At 45.9% G+C, this 16,510-nt stretch overlaps 1 protein-coding gene across 1 annotated transcript; it reads right to left on the bottom strand.

The window, feature by feature from the left end:
- Positions 1 to 5,114: 5,114 nt before the first annotated feature.
- On the bottom strand, positions 5,115 to 12,431 carry AICDA (activation induced cytidine deaminase). Its single transcript, XM_009509407.2, has 5 exons — positions 12,418 to 12,431; positions 8,167 to 8,314; positions 7,409 to 7,679; positions 7,109 to 7,224; positions 5,115 to 6,803 (listed from the first exon to the last, which is right to left on the bottom strand). Exons 1-5 carry the CDS (start codon positions 12,429 to 12,431, stop codon positions 6,750 to 6,752), a joined length of 603 nt encoding a protein of 200 aa, XP_009507702.1. The 3' UTR covers positions 5,115 to 6,749.
- Between the last annotated feature and the right edge of the window lie 4,079 nt (positions 12,432 to 16,510).

The raw sequence follows: 16,510 nt of genomic DNA, 5'->3' as shown, positions 1-16,510 counted from the left end.
GGAACCATGCCTATCTGTTCTAGCTGATTAATGCTTATAGTATCATTTGGCCATGCCAAAGTCTCCAGATGTTTAGCAGACAAGACAGGAAGAAAAGTTGTAGGCTGAGGAAGCAGCTCCAGCTCCTGCTAAGAGAGTATCTAAAGCTGAGCACAGATGGCTGGGGAGTGTCTCCTACATTAACCAAATAAAATTACTCCAAGCGATGTGTAACATGGCTAAAGTTTTCTTCCTCCTGTCCAGGTCCTCAGGCTGGATGTCACATGCCTTCTTTCTGGCCATTCTAGCTCTTTGTTTCCTTAGGGAGAAATCAAACCTCTGGATCAACATGTAGTTGAGTACACTGGGGTCCATTCAGCAACATAACTGGTAAGTTACTGGTCTGCTGCAGAATGTGGCAACTGGATTTGAGTCTGATCAATGTATATATCTTCAAACATCTTCATTTGTGTCTTTCCTTGAAACTTCATTATGCTACAGAAGTTAGCTGTGTCCCATCTGAGAACCTAAAAAGTACAACAACACAAAGCTTTACAACAATGTGTAGCATCCATGGCCAGCACAAAACGGAAACCCTAAGTGTTAAGGAAATCTTCAAGATCTGAAGACCCATCCATATCTCTTGCCATAAATACTTAAGCATCATAGAATCTTGCTCACAGCTTAGCATTGCACAGAGAAGGCTTTACCCATAGCAGTGTGGAAATTACTGATGCGTGCTAGTTCATATGAAATAATCTAAAAATACTGGCAGGTGTCACTATGTTTCTGTACCTTAAAATAAATATGCAGTCAGACTTTGACCTTGGAAAGGTTGGAAATCAGTGTACCTAAAACTCCAGCTCTCTGGAGGAAGATGGCAGGTTAGATGGCCCAGGTCTTTGGAATAGGATGCTGACATTGCCTGGAGATTAAACAAGATGTGAATTTGAATTAGGAGGGGAAGGTGGGTTGATGGGAGAGAATTCATCTGAGAAGACCCAAGAAAAAGAACAGAAGCCTTCTGTAAATAGCACTAGGTGAAGGGGAGATTAGATGGTTCAGAAGCTAGTGCTGCGCCAACCACGTTGTTCTACATGAGAAAGGATGTGTAGTCCAGTAAGGAATAATATATACCAGCCCAAAGTTGACCATAATCCTGTAACAGCAATATGGTGACCTGCTCCAAATAAATTGATTTTTCCTGCAGTATTATCTGAGGGGGAGTACAGACCCTGCTGTGAATCTGCCAACTTTGTTCCTGACAGTCCAGGGCCCATCTCAGTGATCTATTGCCATGAAATAGTTTTTCCTGCAGGCAAGGTAGAGGACAGTGCCTTTACTGCAGGACAGAGGGGTTATTCCTGGAACACCAAGAGGTACCCTATTCTTGATTTGAACTTCAGCTAATATTCATCTCTTTAGCCCCAGACGAGACAGCCTTGGATGAGAGTGGGGTGGTGGCCAAGGGAGAAAAGCAAGGATATACAACAGAACAACAGAGGACAATATTATAGATGAAGGAGGAGGAAGATGAGATCCTGTAGCCCTGCCCCAGTACAAGGAGGCCTGGATCAGAGGAGTGAACCAGAGATGTGTCCATTTGCTCAAAAACATCCTAGTCAAAACCTTGGCAAAATTTTGCAGTGCTGATGGTCCTGTAACGTGTAGGACTGTCACTAAGGGAGCAAGAGGACACATGATAAAGCAGAAATGATGAACAGGGAAGCATGAGTGATGATGCCATACTCCTAGTGGAGCCTGGACCCTGAAGTGAACTGTGTCACTCCCCAGTCATATCTGGGTGGGGATAGTCTCTTTCTACAGCTGAGCAGTGGGGCATAAAGAGGCAGAGATCTCTGACACCCACATTCCTGTCATGGGTCACAGTTCTGCTACTGCTAGTGTCAGCTCTGGGCATTACAAAGTTGTTGAGCTGCACAGAAGTGCCTGGATTAACTGAAGTGCACAGACTAATTTTTCTGAACTAGCCAGAGTGTATGGTATGGTTCTTCATGAAAGGTTCAGCCCTTTCTCACTGAAGGCAGGAGGACAAGCTTTCTCTGGTCTATTTGGAAGCTTGACAGTTCAAAGTCAGGCCAGTGAAGCTTTTTTACACCAGTTTTAGCTGCCAGAATGAACTTGCAATCTACTGTATACCTGCTGTGCTGCTACTGGCATATAAGGGCCTAGAGGTGCATCTACCACACTACTAGCCTATAGAGGTAACCACAGAAGGCAGCTGGTCTACTCTCATCTTCTGTCCATCTGGGGTGGTAAAAACATTTTTCCAGCCTGTAGAGTAGGCTAGTTCTTAACTTTATTAATAACAAGATTATAGGATGGAGACATCAATGTCCTGCCTGCCCTGCAACTTGGGTGCCACCTGCACTCAGCATGTGAGGAAACAGGCCCCTTGTAGGCAGGAAGATTACCTCTCTCAATATTAGCCCTGCACCTTCAAAAGTCACATTAGTCCTTCAACAGGTATGCTTAACAATAATAATGACAACAACAGCAGCAACGATGGTGTTATAGGTATATCTTATGTGGGTTTGGAAGCCTGAAGGGAAACCTGCCTATCACAAAAATGTATGAGAGGTTTAAAAGCCAAAGGCACTCTTCAAAATACTTGCCATACTTCGGCACCTACCCTTCTGCTCTGACATCTGCTCTTGCAGCAACCCGCTTTCTCCTTCCCCCTCAGAGGCTCTGCTTAGCCCTGGCATTGTCAGAACAGATGGTCTATTCTGTGCCAAACCCCTCCACTTTTCTTCTGTGAAACAATTCTGATTTCCATCGCTGTGAGTATTTAATACGTATGTGATTAAATAATTAAATTTCTGCTCATAGAAGCACCAAAGAGTCAGCGCCAGGGAGGGAAGAAAAAAACTACTTAAGCTAGAGGACAATGTTGGGTGCAGATACATATAGGCTAAAATCCCCCCAAATGGTCAAGTAGCTGGGGACTGGACTCCATGATCCTGAAGCCCCTTTCTGTCCTGATTTCCAAGTACCAGTATGTGGGAGAGGGAGAGAGAGCATGCAGGGGGGAAGACATGCTTTGAAAATCCCCCTTGTGTTTGTAAAGGCCTGGAGCATATCTTTGCATTGTTAAATAGTAATCTGTTTCTTATTATTGCAATGTGATGTCCAAGGACGCTGTGTACTGACCTGGAGTAATGCTGTGTGCAGCTGTGGGAATGATGTCAGTGTCCTGCTCTTCAATGGGCATGTTTTGGATGTTAAGAGCTGGACTCCAGGAGCTGTTTGCAGGGAGGAACAACATCCCTCCAGCCAGCACCCTTGTAAAGGGTTCCAAACACCCCATGCACCAGGAGATGGCAGCCATGCCCGGTTTTCCATACTGTACCAATAAACCTATCCCCTGTTTATCTTGTTTCCTCCATTATCAAAGACCGATCCTGTAGTTCACTCTGCTGCAGTGTTGGAGTTTTCACTGAGCAGGTGGTATCTGTACCCCAGCCCCTGGGATGGTAAAGCACATTGCAGTGATCATAAGACTGGATGAGTCCCAAGGGTCCAATTGCCAAAAGGTCATGAAGAGGGACTGCATGCAGAGACATGCAGGATGACGTTCAGTGAGGATGAAGGAGCTATCCCCAGCCCATGGGCAGAACAGTTTTCAGCAGCCCCCTGGGCCTCGTGATGATGTGCTTGCAGTAAAAGTGTATAAGGCTTGAGTAAGCAAAAAGCACCCAAATCATTACACACCCAGTCATGGGGGAAGGCCTGAGGAGAGCTCACGCTTGTGCCAGATTTGCTGGGAATCTGTTGTGTCTTGTCATTAATTGTGGCTGTAGTCCTCAGCGTGCAAGTAACAAGAGAATGGGGAGGTGGGCACACTTATGGAAAGCACAGCTCAGGGCAGCAGCTGTACAGCTATTCAGATGCACCTGTGCCTTGTTCATCGCTGCAAGCCATGGGATGTTGGACCAAGTGAGACTGGGGTTTTCAGCTAGCACCATGGGCCCTCCATAAGGGATAGGCTGTAAACATAAGTGGTACTCAAGAGTACATACACAATAGTGAAATGTTTCCTATATACACAGTCTACAAAGCAAGTAAAAAGATTTTAGGTTGAAAAGGTAATGCTACTACATAACAGCCATCCTCCAGGGAGTTATTATTGGCAGAGACACCTAATGCATTTGAGGTTGAATTAATTAATAATGCCAAGTCAAAGAATACCAAGTAACAAATAATAAGAATTGGTATTTGGGAACAGAAAAAGTGCAGTTAAAAAGGATCTCTATAGCAGCAGAGCTAAATTCCTATAGCTAAATAACATTCCCATAGCTAAACAGTCCACTCTGAATTTAATCTGCTTTAGATTCAGAAGAAGCAACCTAGGATGCATTCTGAATCCAGTGCATGTTTCTATGCATTTACTCATTGCATTTATTCTCCTATTATATAATGTCACCAACTGCCATGTTTCAACAAGTATCAAGTTTATGTTTGACAGCATTTAACAAAAGCCAGTGTCTCAACTGCTTTTTTTGAAAATGCTACTGTTTCTAGTAGCTCTCCAACAATTTCATTCAGAAGGACAAACAGCATTGTATAGGCCAATACCAAAAGTTGGAAGGCAGAGATGCTTTTTCCATCTCTGCTTCTCTTGTTTTGTGAAGTATGTTGGGTCAACACTTCTGTGTCCCCATTGGTCAGTTATGAGTCAACAACTTCAAAGTTACAAAGGAAAAGGATAAAGACAGTTTAATAGGATAGTACCAGGTTGTCTCTCCAGAAATCAGAAAGAATAGATGAGACGTCAACTTCTGTTTCCCTCACCCATGCGGTACCAAAATAATGACAAAACCAGATGTTCATTTGTAAGACCTTTATTTATATAAATAATATGCACTGTATCAAACAAATATACAACACCATGCTTGCAAATTAATGCTTTGCAAAGAATTCTCATTGCTATTCCTGGATGAAATTCCTCGAGCTGAGAGCGCCTCAGGAGCCTAAAGTTGTAGGAAGCTTCTGACCTCTCCTAGCAGGAGGAGGCACTGTGGGAGCAGGTGCCCTCCTGCAGCTAGTCTATCACCAGAGGAGGCGTTTTGAGGAGCAACACAGGAGCCTCCAGCCTCACTCAGAAAGAGGAACAGGATGGAGAAGAGAACTCATAGCCATCATGAAGAAAATGACAGAGCACCCCCAGAATGTGGGACACACTCAGCCTTGGCAAAGCCTCAGGTGGTTAGACTGCAGAGGACAATCCATCTGTAACTTAGGTATTGAGAAGTTAGTGGTGAGTAGATGTGTATATGAACCCATGTCTTCAACTTGGTAGACTGTGTCCACAAGACCAGGTGCAGATGGGGTCCCCTAGTGGAAACACAGTGATTGCCAGGCAGGAGGATGCTTTAATTTTGCCCTTTACAAAAGATATCTATCTTCAGGCTGCATAGCTTTGCTCATGCTGGGTGTTTTTTCTGGTCAGCTCTCAGTCCAGTCCCTAACTAGACATATCTAGCCATATTATGGACAGTAAAAGGCCTGAAAAACAGAAGTCTGTGGGACTGTTAAGGTGCCTGCAGCAGAGGACAGGTGGCTAGGGAGGGAGCATATTGCAAGACTGATCTAGGAGGAAATGCTCAGTGGATGAAAAGTACTCCAGTAGTGAGAGCTGTGGTGCTCCTCCCTGAGGTGTGTCAAGAAACACAACCTCAACCTACGTGAATGAGAAATTAAGTCTGAGGGACAATACAATGTGAAAATGAAGTGTATTTTCCAGTAGATGTATGCTGGAAAAACATTGCAGAGGTGAAGTGCCTTGGTGGCTTCTTTCCTGGCTGGGTGGGAGGTCACACACTGATCAGTACTGACCTTGAGCTGCCATGGCTTTCAACATAGTTAATAACAGTTGAGTGGACTTCCTATTTCTTAATGGAAAATGTCTTGCTGGGCACACTGAATTGCAGTTTTCACTTGACAATGTTGGCCAGTGACTCTTCTGCTTTTATTTTAGACTTTTATTGTCCAGTTTCAGCCTCTCCTAGGGCACAAAACCACAGCTACTGAAACTCCCTCCTTTCTGGGCAGGAGGTACTACAGGGTCTGGGCCTGCACACAATCCACTTAGAAGACTTGCTGGCTTCAAGTGAGGTTTTCAAGCTGGGCTGTCCAGGACTCACTTCAATATTCTCAGCTGAGCTTTCCAATTTTGGAAAGCAAAATTTTGCTGTTAAGACATAGGCTATACCACTTAAATGGTAATGGTTTTAAACTTCCTACCCACATCCAGAAGGACAAATACACTGTTTCACAGGGGAGGACACAAAGCAGCTCAGTGTAGTGCAGCTCTAAGAGCCAGGAGATGTGGTCCCCGAAGCCCTCATGAAGTGTGCAGATCAGTGCGGTGCCAGTGAGAACACAACCACACAAACAGCCTTGCAGGTTGTCTGCTCCCACCTGGGCAAGGGTAAACCCAGAATTCCATTTAGTGGACCACCTGAATAAGCTCTGCAGGGACTGAAAGAGGGCAGATTGCTCTCTGGCAATGTCACTGCAGTCCTGGCTATTCCCAGCTAGCAATGGATGAGGTATGGGGATGTGTCTTCAGATCAGCCTAATTCTCCTTTGAAATGAAAGACTAAGGATAGTCTTATCTCTAGACACAGGGCTGGAAGGAAGAGAGATGTAAAGAGGGAAGAAGTGAAAGATGTGTTGTAAGGGAGAGAGTTGGAAATGAAGGAATAAGTGTTTGTGAAGTCTTCTGATTGCTGATGACTTTCATGTCAAAGTCCCAGAGTTTTAAAGGCATCTCGTAAATCATCTACTTCATACAGTGGCTGCAGGACAAAATACAAATGATAGGTCAGTTGTCAAGTGAGCAGGAACCTATGAAGATGGAGAAGGAGGAAGGAATGGCAGGAGATAGGATGAGAGGTGGAAGAAGGGGAAGAAAATGAGGAGAGGAGATATGAAGGAAGCTGTGGGAGAGAGGCACAAGGAATGTGGAAGGTGAAGACACAAGAATGAATGAAATGGCAGATGGCAGAGATGGGCAGCAAGAGCAGAGAGAAACTATAGCAAGGAAGAGAGGAAGAAGCTGAGGGGAAGATGCAACAGAAGGAGAAGGAGAATTGGCCCTCACCAGAAGGATCCGTCGAAGTTTCCTGGACAGATGGACAGAGTTTTCATGCAGCCCTTCCCAGGCTTTGAATGTCTTTTCCCTGTTCTCCACAAACGTGTTCCAGCAGTAGAAGTAATCTGTGCAAGGCACAGGACAGTTACAGAGTGCTCAGGACTGCCCCAGAGAGTCGTCCTAGGATCACTAAATCATCACATCCTGCCATCATCTTCTCTGGCTCCCTGTCCTAGCTTCTTCCACTCTCCTGGGTCTCCCTAGCCCCCCATAACTTTCCATCATCTCTTTCTCACCTGCACAACTCACCTTTGAAGGTCATGATGGCAATCTGGGCTCCTGCCCTATGCAGACGCCTCAGTCCTTCAGGCTCTGCCTTGCGGTCCTCACAGAAGTAGAGGCGTGCTGTGAAGATCCGGAGGGTCAGGTTGGGGTAGGCGCGCAGGAAGTCAGCCACGTGTCGGGCGCAGTCATAACAGGGGCTCCAGGAGGTGAACCAGGTGATACGGTAGCAGCGGCCCGGGTCCAGATCCCAGGCTGAGATGTAGCGCAGGAAGAGCACCTCCACATGACAGCCCATCTTCATGAAAGAGGGAGAGGGACAAGGAATGAGGTGGAGCAGGGTGTAAGAGGGGGAAAGAGGGAGGTGTGAGCTGGATGGGGTGTGAGGGGAGGAGAAACAAGGTGAGGTGTAGGTCCTAGGGTCAGCACACAGAAGGAGAAGGCACAGTGGTATGTAAGTGGAAGAGCACTGGGGACTTACAGGTGTGTAGGGATGTACAAGAGGAGTGGGTGGATGCTAAATGGAAAAGTAGGTAGACTGATAAAGCAGCAGGGAGTATGGATGTCTTGCTGATAACACATTTGAGAGTAGCATAAAGTACAGGTTTATCTGGAGGCTGCATACCCCAAATAGTATGTACCAGTGCAGTGTCCATGCTCAGGGACACGTGTGCCAGTGCCTGTGTTGCTGTTGCATCCCTCCTTTCCCTGCTGCTCCAGCCAAACTGGAACTGGGTGCACCTCAGCACAAACATAAAAACAGGATGCCAAGGTGTTCCCTGTACCTTATTGCGCAGGTATCCAAAGTCCAGGGAGCATGATGTGGCACTGTCACGGCGCTTCACAACATAGCAGAGGTAGGTTTCACGCCGGCCCTTGGCCCAGCGCAGATTCTTGAAGTTGTAGAGGAAGAGTTTCCTCTTCATCAGGAGGCTGCAGGAGAAGATAAAAGAGAATTTACATTAGCCGCACCCTGGAGCCAGCAGTTGACCATGTCTTTGTTGAGGGCTCAGCACCAAAAATATCCTACTCATGTCCAAGCCTCTCAGTACAAGAAGAGCATCAGTAATTTGCATGCAATGTGTTAGGGAAAGTGTGCATACGTGACTGTGGGGATGAAGCAGGTGACCGTGTGAGTGGAAACAGTAAATGAATTAATAGTGGTTAGTCAAACAGCAACTACGGCTGGGAAGAGTATGAAAATATCTACAAATATCCAAAAGATGGACACCAGTGAGGGAGAAGGATGAAGCTGTCTAAGAAGACGGGAAGATGAGAGGGCCTGGAGTTCAGCCATCAAGAAATATTATTTCTGCTGTATGAAACCCTGAAAAGCCACTGGGGCAAGGGATGGATAAAATTAGAGCGTCTTTAGAGAAGACTGGACAGAGTTTCTTCCCAACATTGCCCAAAAGAAGAGCTGGGTTGAAAATGTGCAGGGCTAGGAACTCGTGTAAGATGCCATATTCTAGCTGACAGAACATGTAATGGGGTAGACAGGCTGACACCTCTCCAGACAAAAGTGCTGTTCCCATATTAGCCAAACATTGAGATTGGCAGGGTTCTGCTCCCATGCCCAGGGATCCTGCTGGGTAGAGGGTGCAGGAGCACAAGGAGGGTAAGGTGGTCATGAGCCATATCTAACAGCCTCACTGCCAAGCGGAGGTACATAGGCAGCTGAGACAGCTGTGTTCATTGAGGTGAGATGCTCACCTCCCCCACAGCAATGCAAAACAGAAGTGAATGGGTTAAAAATAATCATGTCCTTTGTCATCTTTTCCCTCTGACAGGCTGATGTTCAGCAGGGAGATGGGGTCAGTTTAAGTGGGTTTTCTGTGGGGGTCTCCAGTGAGGTTTAGGAAAGGGGAATTTGGGCTTCTTAGGAATTTATATCTGACTTAAATCTGAGAGTCTAAGCAACATCACGATAAAGACTGAGCACTGCAGAGCACTTAGTCTCCAGCTTACAATGGCATCCTCTCTGCTCCTCCAGGAACTTGTCTCCATTGTGCACCTTCACATATGGCCACTGCACCACAGGCTCTCATTCATATAGCCATGCACATCCTCTTGCCTTTTGTTAACCTAGCTCATGTGCTTTGCTCTCCTGTAGCACTCCATATTGCACCTTACACTGCATAGCCAGAGAGGCACATTCTTCCCTCAAGCACCCTTTCTACCCTGATTGTCCGACAGATAGGCAAGCCACCCGCACACATCCTCTTTCCTGCCATGTCATCCTCAGCCTGCAGTGCAAAAATACCTGTCCTGCTCACACAGAAAGAGCAAGCGCACACATACTCAGTTATGCCACTCTTTATATAGACATGCTTCTAGAGAAGTAGATCACATGAAAGTTGTGGCATGTCTCCTGTGAGGAGAAAGTCCATAGAGAAGACAAGGCTCTGCAGAGTCCTACACACTGTCAGAGAGCAAAGCATGCCTACTAAGCATTTGATTCAGCTCAACAACAGCCTCAGGCAGTTTTTGGAGGTCTGTCCTGTAAGCACTGCCGCACTCCTGCTCTGCTGGGATTGCAGGTTGTGTCAGGGGTAGAGCACAAACTGATCCCATTGCATTTCATCACCCTTTTCTCTGGCAGGTCACATTGAGTGTGGGTTTCCCATACCCACTTTTCTCTCTTGCACTGTATGTTCTTTATCATCAGTTTTGATTTATTTCTCACACTTAGGGCTGCCCCGCTTCCTACCACTTTGGATTCACCCTGTTTCCCTGCCTTTGTACAAACATGTATGAACGTATGTGTAAATTCCCTAACACACACACACGTTGGTCCCCTCACAAAACTGTCAACCAGTGGTTCACCTCAGGCTGCTCCCTCTTAGATGTGTCTTGTTGCAGGGATGTGGCAAAGACTCTTCTCTGTAACAGAGGTGCTGGAGAGGGGACAATCCTTCTATGTTTGACAGATGCTCAGGTTATCCAGAGAGGATAGCCTGGACAATTGCATGGAAATTGAGCAGGTATGATAGTTTGAAAAGCTCTTACCTGGAGCATGCCACAACACCATAAAACAGACCAGAGCAATTGTGAAAAATGCAATCAGTTGTTGAAGAACCATATAAGCCAGGTGAAAAACAATGGCTATTATGTTGATGTTTCATCAAAGCCCACATGGAAAAGTGCTTTTCAACACATCAAAAAGTTTAGGGAAAACAGGCTTTCTCTTTTCTCTTTTTTGTGAAGCTTTGGGTAAAAATATTTGCTTTCAAAAGGTTTCTGATTCTTCTATCTTTTCCCTTTCTCACTTCTTCCTGTTTTTCCCTATTTTTCCCTATTCCCGTTTTTCCCTATTCAATGCAGAGCAGCATGTGGATGCAAATAAGGGTGAAGAACAAGAAAATTACCCCAAAACCCAGAAAAAAGAATTATGATCACTTGAGTTATTTTTCAGTGCCAGAACAAAGTGAAGACAATTTTGAATCACAGAAGCTCTTTGTTCAACTAGAAATGTTGATTAACATCAGTTCCTGTTTTCCCTTCTCTCTGGAGTTCAACGTCCCAGGGTTTTTTTGCTAGGGAAGACTTCAGAATGTGATAGGTACAAGAATAATAATAATAATGAATGGACAGATGTTGTTGGGAGCAACTGAGCAAATTTGCAGTTAGGTTCAAAGTGCTGCATACATGTGCGACTCCTATAGGTATAGGATAGCTCAAGGGAAAGCAGCATGGACACAGAAGCTGTGATTATGCCCGGGCACTGAAGAAGTAGACTTCCTCAAATAAAGATTCATGAAGCCAATCCTCAAATCAGAGTGAAGGTCCCTGAAAGTGTGAATGACATGCAGTTGTGGAGAGTGTTTAGTGATAATTAGCTCACAGAGTAATTGCATTGAAAGTAGAGGAATCCAATGCTGGAGCAGTCTTTGCTTATGAGCACAAGGCTGTGAGCAGCAGAAACCGAGTAAGACAGAAATCTGGTGCAAGAGAAAGAATAGGTGGATAAAGAGAGAAGAGTGGGCAGGGATTGAGGTGCTTAAGCAGCAGATAGCATCTGAATGTTCATCATTCTGTTGTCTTTTTTTTTTGTTTCTAGAAAAGAAAAAGAATAAAAAGGAACAGAGAATAGTCACGAGAAATAGAAATGACAAAAAGGGAAAAGAGTACAGTGTGGCAGACAGTCAAAAAGAAAGAATGACAGAGATACAGAGATGCAAGGTGCAAGAGTAGGACAGGGTGGGGAGTTAGATCACTGACTCAGACAGGGAAAAGGAAAGGGATGGTGAGCACCAAATGGAGAGCAGGTTAATTCTAAGAGAAAGACCCTAATTTCTTATGTAAGCAAGGAATTGGAGACATGCATTTTACCTGTCCATGACTGCCAGGGTCTTTCTCAGGTGATGGGATTGCAGGGAGGTTGTCTCGCAGGCTCTGTCTGTGCAGCCCTCTGGCTTGATATACAGAAATGTGGACTGCCCTGTGTGTCCCCTCCCCATTCACCCCTATCTACCCCTTGCTGGGTTTCATCGGGGTGTGGTTGAGGGAGGAGTTAGAAAGGTCTCTGGAGCTGTAGGAGCTGAAGAGCAAAGAGTTGAGATGCTAAGGGACATCAGTTCTGAAAGATGCTCATCACCCATTGGTTGCCTCCCCCCCTGCACAACCCATTGGGCCCTCCCTGCCTGCAAAATTATTCTGAATTAATATCAATAACATAACGAGGCAGGAAGCATTGTCTAGTGGTTAGAGGGGGGCCTGGGAGCTTGTGTACCACTAACGTGAATGTGGGCAAAACCACACTATCCCTCCGGGCCTTGGGTCACACAGCTGTGCAGTGAAGATGGCAACCCTGCTCTGCACCACCATGGAGGGAGCTCTGCACAGTGCTGCTACCCAGCTGGAGAATGCTCAGGGAATACCAAATTGTTGGCAGGTTTGCCCTCCTCCTCCATGTCTCCCTGGAAGGCCTGGCAGCTGCTTCGCAGCATGGGGTGACACCAAAGAGAAGAGTGAGGGGGACCCAGCTCCGGAGAGAGCCTGGGGTTTGACTGGGAATGCCTGGCCCCCTTCAGCACCTGAACATGGTCATAGGTGCCTGAGCTGTGTCAACATGCTGGGAGCTGTGGCAAACCTGCAGTGCAAAGCTGTATGCAAAGGACCGGTGGGAAATGACTATGGGCCTGATCCTGCTATTCCAGGTGGCACTAGTGGATCTGCTGGCGGCAGGGTGGCTGCGGGGACCCTCCATCCAATGGTTGTGCCCAGCAGGCGTGTGGTTGTATGCCGTCACACCTGGGCTTGTGCTCAGGATGTACACGCTTCGCTCTGCCAACACTGCTCTCTGCCACTTGGGCTCTGCTCTACCATGGCCCCACAGCATCTGCCTGGGCACCCATCCCCTCTGCAGGACTGAAGGACAGCCAAAGGATGGGGAGCAACTTCAGCTGGGCAGGGTGCTGAGGAGGCATCTAGGGGATATTCTGCTCCATTTCTGCCTCAAGTGGGGCACGATCAGTGCTACAGCTGAGAAACAGGGCTTTTGTTTACCTCATGCTAGGGTAGTTCTTCATTTTTTCTCTGCTTCATTTACTTTGCTTATTAATTTTACTGGCTTTCAGCATGCTAGGACTGTGTGAAACCAGTATATGCAAAAACATGAAAAGGAGAGACAAGTTGCCAGAACAGAGCAGATGACTCTAGCCCAGCACTTTGACACTACCTGCCTTTGAGAGTGGCTGGCATGGCACACTTCAGGAAAAAGAAGAGCACTCCTGGAAGGTCCAGGGCTGAGCTGTCCTACTCCTTGGGGAAATGCCTGGGTAGTGCACATGCTCAGTGCATCCACATTTTGGCAGCTGCATTGATCTTAAGAGTTGTGCCAATTATGTTCTTTGAGGACCTGGCTCCTGGTGTTTGACCAAATCTAGAAAAGCCTACAATCCTTGTGAATCCCTGTCCTACTGAACAGAGTCAAAGGATGTTCCTGCTAATGAAACAGTTGTTCCCTTTCAGCCTTTGCCCTTGCAGCGCCCTGTGATTTATCTCCTAGGTCAAACCAAGAGTCATTTTGTCCCTCTTTCAAACTAGTTTTTTCTTTTAATAACGCAAGGAGGATGTTTTTTACACAGCACATTAAAAAAGGAAAAGAAAAAAAGAAAGCAACACACCCTGGGAAATCTGCTTCTTAGAGATCACAACTGTTTGTGTTTTATCTGATAAATTAAGGTAGCTTCAGCTTTATTCTTGTTCTGGCTCCTAATTTCCATAGCCAAAAGCTTGCAGAAAGTTTTAAATAACATTTTCTGCTCTGAAAGGAGTAAAGAAATATCTTCATGGCTAGCCTGGTCTTCCCCATAAATTAAATTTGTGCATATTGATTTTCTCAAAGGTTTAACATGTCAAGTCTCATAAAATGTTTCTTCTTCCTCTGGTCCTGCCTGTAAGTGGAATTCATTCTTCCATGTTTAAAACATCAGCTCTTTTCCTTGAATATTGAGAGCCTCTTTGCTCTCTATAGAGATAAAAAAGAAAGAACGAACAAATGGACAGATGAACTATATTTATGCTACTCTTTTGCAAGGCTCTCAAGTCTAAATACTGATGTAGGCTTTCTAATGCCCTTTGTTTAGACTGGTGACTTTCCCCACACTGGAGGTGTGAGTGCACAAAGTCAGTGGCAGCGATTCTCTGCCTCTAGCTCTAATCCCCAGAGCAGAAACATGTTGGAGTGGATGTGTCTAAGGTGGCATTTCAAGAGGGACTCTTAACTCCTATGCAATTCTGCCTAATGCAGGAGCTGCAGTCTCTTGCCAAGGCAAGATCTTGCTTACTAGCAGATGTCATCTCTGCCCTGGTTAAAAAAAATAGCTTGGAAAACCATGGAAAGGTTGCTGATCCCTGATCTAGCTGCTAGTCCAGCTTCCTCCCTGGCTATAAATTGCTAAATATTTAACATACAGTGGGACCATTTTGGCTTGGAGCTAATACACGAGGAGAGATGCTGACCACTCCAGTTTTCCTTCCCTTCTACTCAGTGCAGACTTATTTGGAGAGGGAACCAATGGTGGGAGAGAAGAACAATCTTACTGAAGATAACTCCATCTCTGTTTGTGATCAAAGCCCAGGTTGGTTAAAGGCTAGTGGGGAAGGCTAGAAAGGGTCCCTGTGCTGGTGTGTTTGGAGTGTTATTTAGCAAGACACTGCTCCAGCTAATCAGGATCACAGAAGGATGTCCTTGCATCCCTCCAGGTTTATTGTGCTCGGGGGTCTATTCCCTGTCTTGAAGTGAGAACAATGGAGAAATAACAGCAGGTTGAGGAGCAGTGATCAGGTGTAAGCGGGGAGGAAGAATATCACCATTACAGTTACTAAAGATTCAGAAAGCAAACTGCTAAGAAATCAGAGAGCAAAAATGTGGTGAATAATTAAAAGTAATTACCTAGCCCCAAAGCAGAGGAGAGGTTGCTTGTTTAGTCAACAGGAAGTCGTGTGTTGGTGTGTACTGATATAAATACATATTTATTTTTTCCATTCACCCTTTGCTCAGAAATTGCATTTTGAAACAAGCGCCAACATCACCAGTTGGTTGGTTCTTACACTGCACACAAGAAACGCAGACACCTGCTTCCCCTCGCCTCAAGCGAAAACCTCAAGCAGAAAAACTTTCTCTGCTCAACAAGTGCTGGTGCACCATGGACACTAAGTTGCAGAGACCTCGAGCAGGGGAGCAGTAGAGTTCCTTGCAGTTAGGCACAGGCAAATAAGCTGATATGCTAATTTATTATAAGCACATACAATATAATATGCTTATTTAATATAAACATATATTATGCACAAGCATATATCAAAGTGTTTATTTACTACATGCACATTACGTTATATTCTGTGTTCATTCCACAAAGACTCCTCACCCTATTTTGAACAACAGACCCAGAAGAAAAGTAACATGCTTGCTCAGGCACCTCTGCCAGGCAGACCACTCCCATTACTCCAGCCCTGCACATAAAAAAAACCGCACTAGATGTAGAGGCAGCTTGCTGTCTAGGACATGGGGCAAAGGGCCTTGTCCCTAGAGCTGCCAACTCATCTTGTGATGCAGCTGTGGATGCCATGCCTGGGGAGAAGGTTTCAGCAGTTGCATGACAAAGCGTTGCCCTTTGTGGTGCAGAATATATAGTACTACGGAGATACATGAAACCGGAGGACGTGTATGAGGTCTGCCTGGGGTGGACATCACCAGGAGGGGTGTGTGTGGTGGTGGGGTTGCAAATACAAATCTAAAGCACTGTGGGGCAAGAGGCTGCACCTATATTAGACTAGAGCAGGGATCCCAGGTCATGAGAGGGAAGTGGGAAGGAGAGAAGGTAGGAGTTCAGGATGTGTGGAAGTGCCACTGGAAGGGTGGGTTTATGAAACCTAGACCCCTATGCTGTGCACTGCTGTGTGCTGCAGGACTGTAGATGATACCACTGATGCAGAATCGAGGGCATCTGGTTACTGGGCGTGCACTAAGGTTATACATTATTATGTTTTACTAGCAATTTGGCTTTCCAGGCTTGCACTGAGAAACCTATACCTGGAGACCTGACACCAGTTTATTTTTGTTCTACTGTTGAGCTTGTTTTGGTGCTGAGGGATGAGGCAAATCAGGGCGAAACTATTGAATTGAGTACACATTTTTCAACCACAGTCCTGTGAGTGCCTCTCATTCCTGCCCTGCAGCTCTCTGCTAACCCAGTCTGGGACTCCTTACAGGAACTAACAACCCTTAATCCTGCCTATGTGACCCCACAATTTTTTCTCTCCCTGTCTGTATTAATTCCCCCTGCCATGTCTCTAGGCAGCAGCAGTTCCATCCCTTGCTATCAGTGACTGACATGTGCTGGAATCAGCAGCAGCAAGGGAGGAAAGGTGCTGGTTTGGGTTGAGGAGTTTGAGACCTAGTGAATGGGTTCGACATGATGAGTGCAGGTAAGAAGTGTGACCAAAGTCCAAGTACTTGCACTAAATGTCCTCAAGTGTCTTCTCCAGCTTGAGGCTGTGACATGGTTGGCAGCTTATCTCATTTCTACTAAGAAAAACAGAGTCTGCTATCAAAGCAGAATGTGCCTTCCCCATGCTGAGAACTGGGGGTGGGGAAGTACCCACCAGAGCTGCTTGCACCTTGCT

This window comes from Phalacrocorax carbo, chromosome 1 (assembly GCF_963921805.1).
Source record: "Phalacrocorax carbo chromosome 1, bPhaCar2.1, whole genome shotgun sequence".
Taxonomy (NCBI): domain Eukaryota; kingdom Metazoa; phylum Chordata; class Aves; order Suliformes; family Phalacrocoracidae; genus Phalacrocorax; species Phalacrocorax carbo.
This window is presented reverse-complemented; position numbering and strand designations above follow the sequence as displayed.

Coding starts and splice junctions, on each gene's coding strand:
- AICDA (XM_009509407.2), bottom strand. Junction 7,680..8,166: donor TTGGATACCTGCGCAATAAG/GTACAGGGAACA, acceptor TCTTTCATGAAG/ATGGGCTGTCATGTGGAGGT. Junction 7,225..7,408: donor TGCCATCATGACCTTCAAAG/GTGAGTTGTGCA, acceptor TGCCTTGCACAG/ATTACTTCTACTGCTGGAAC.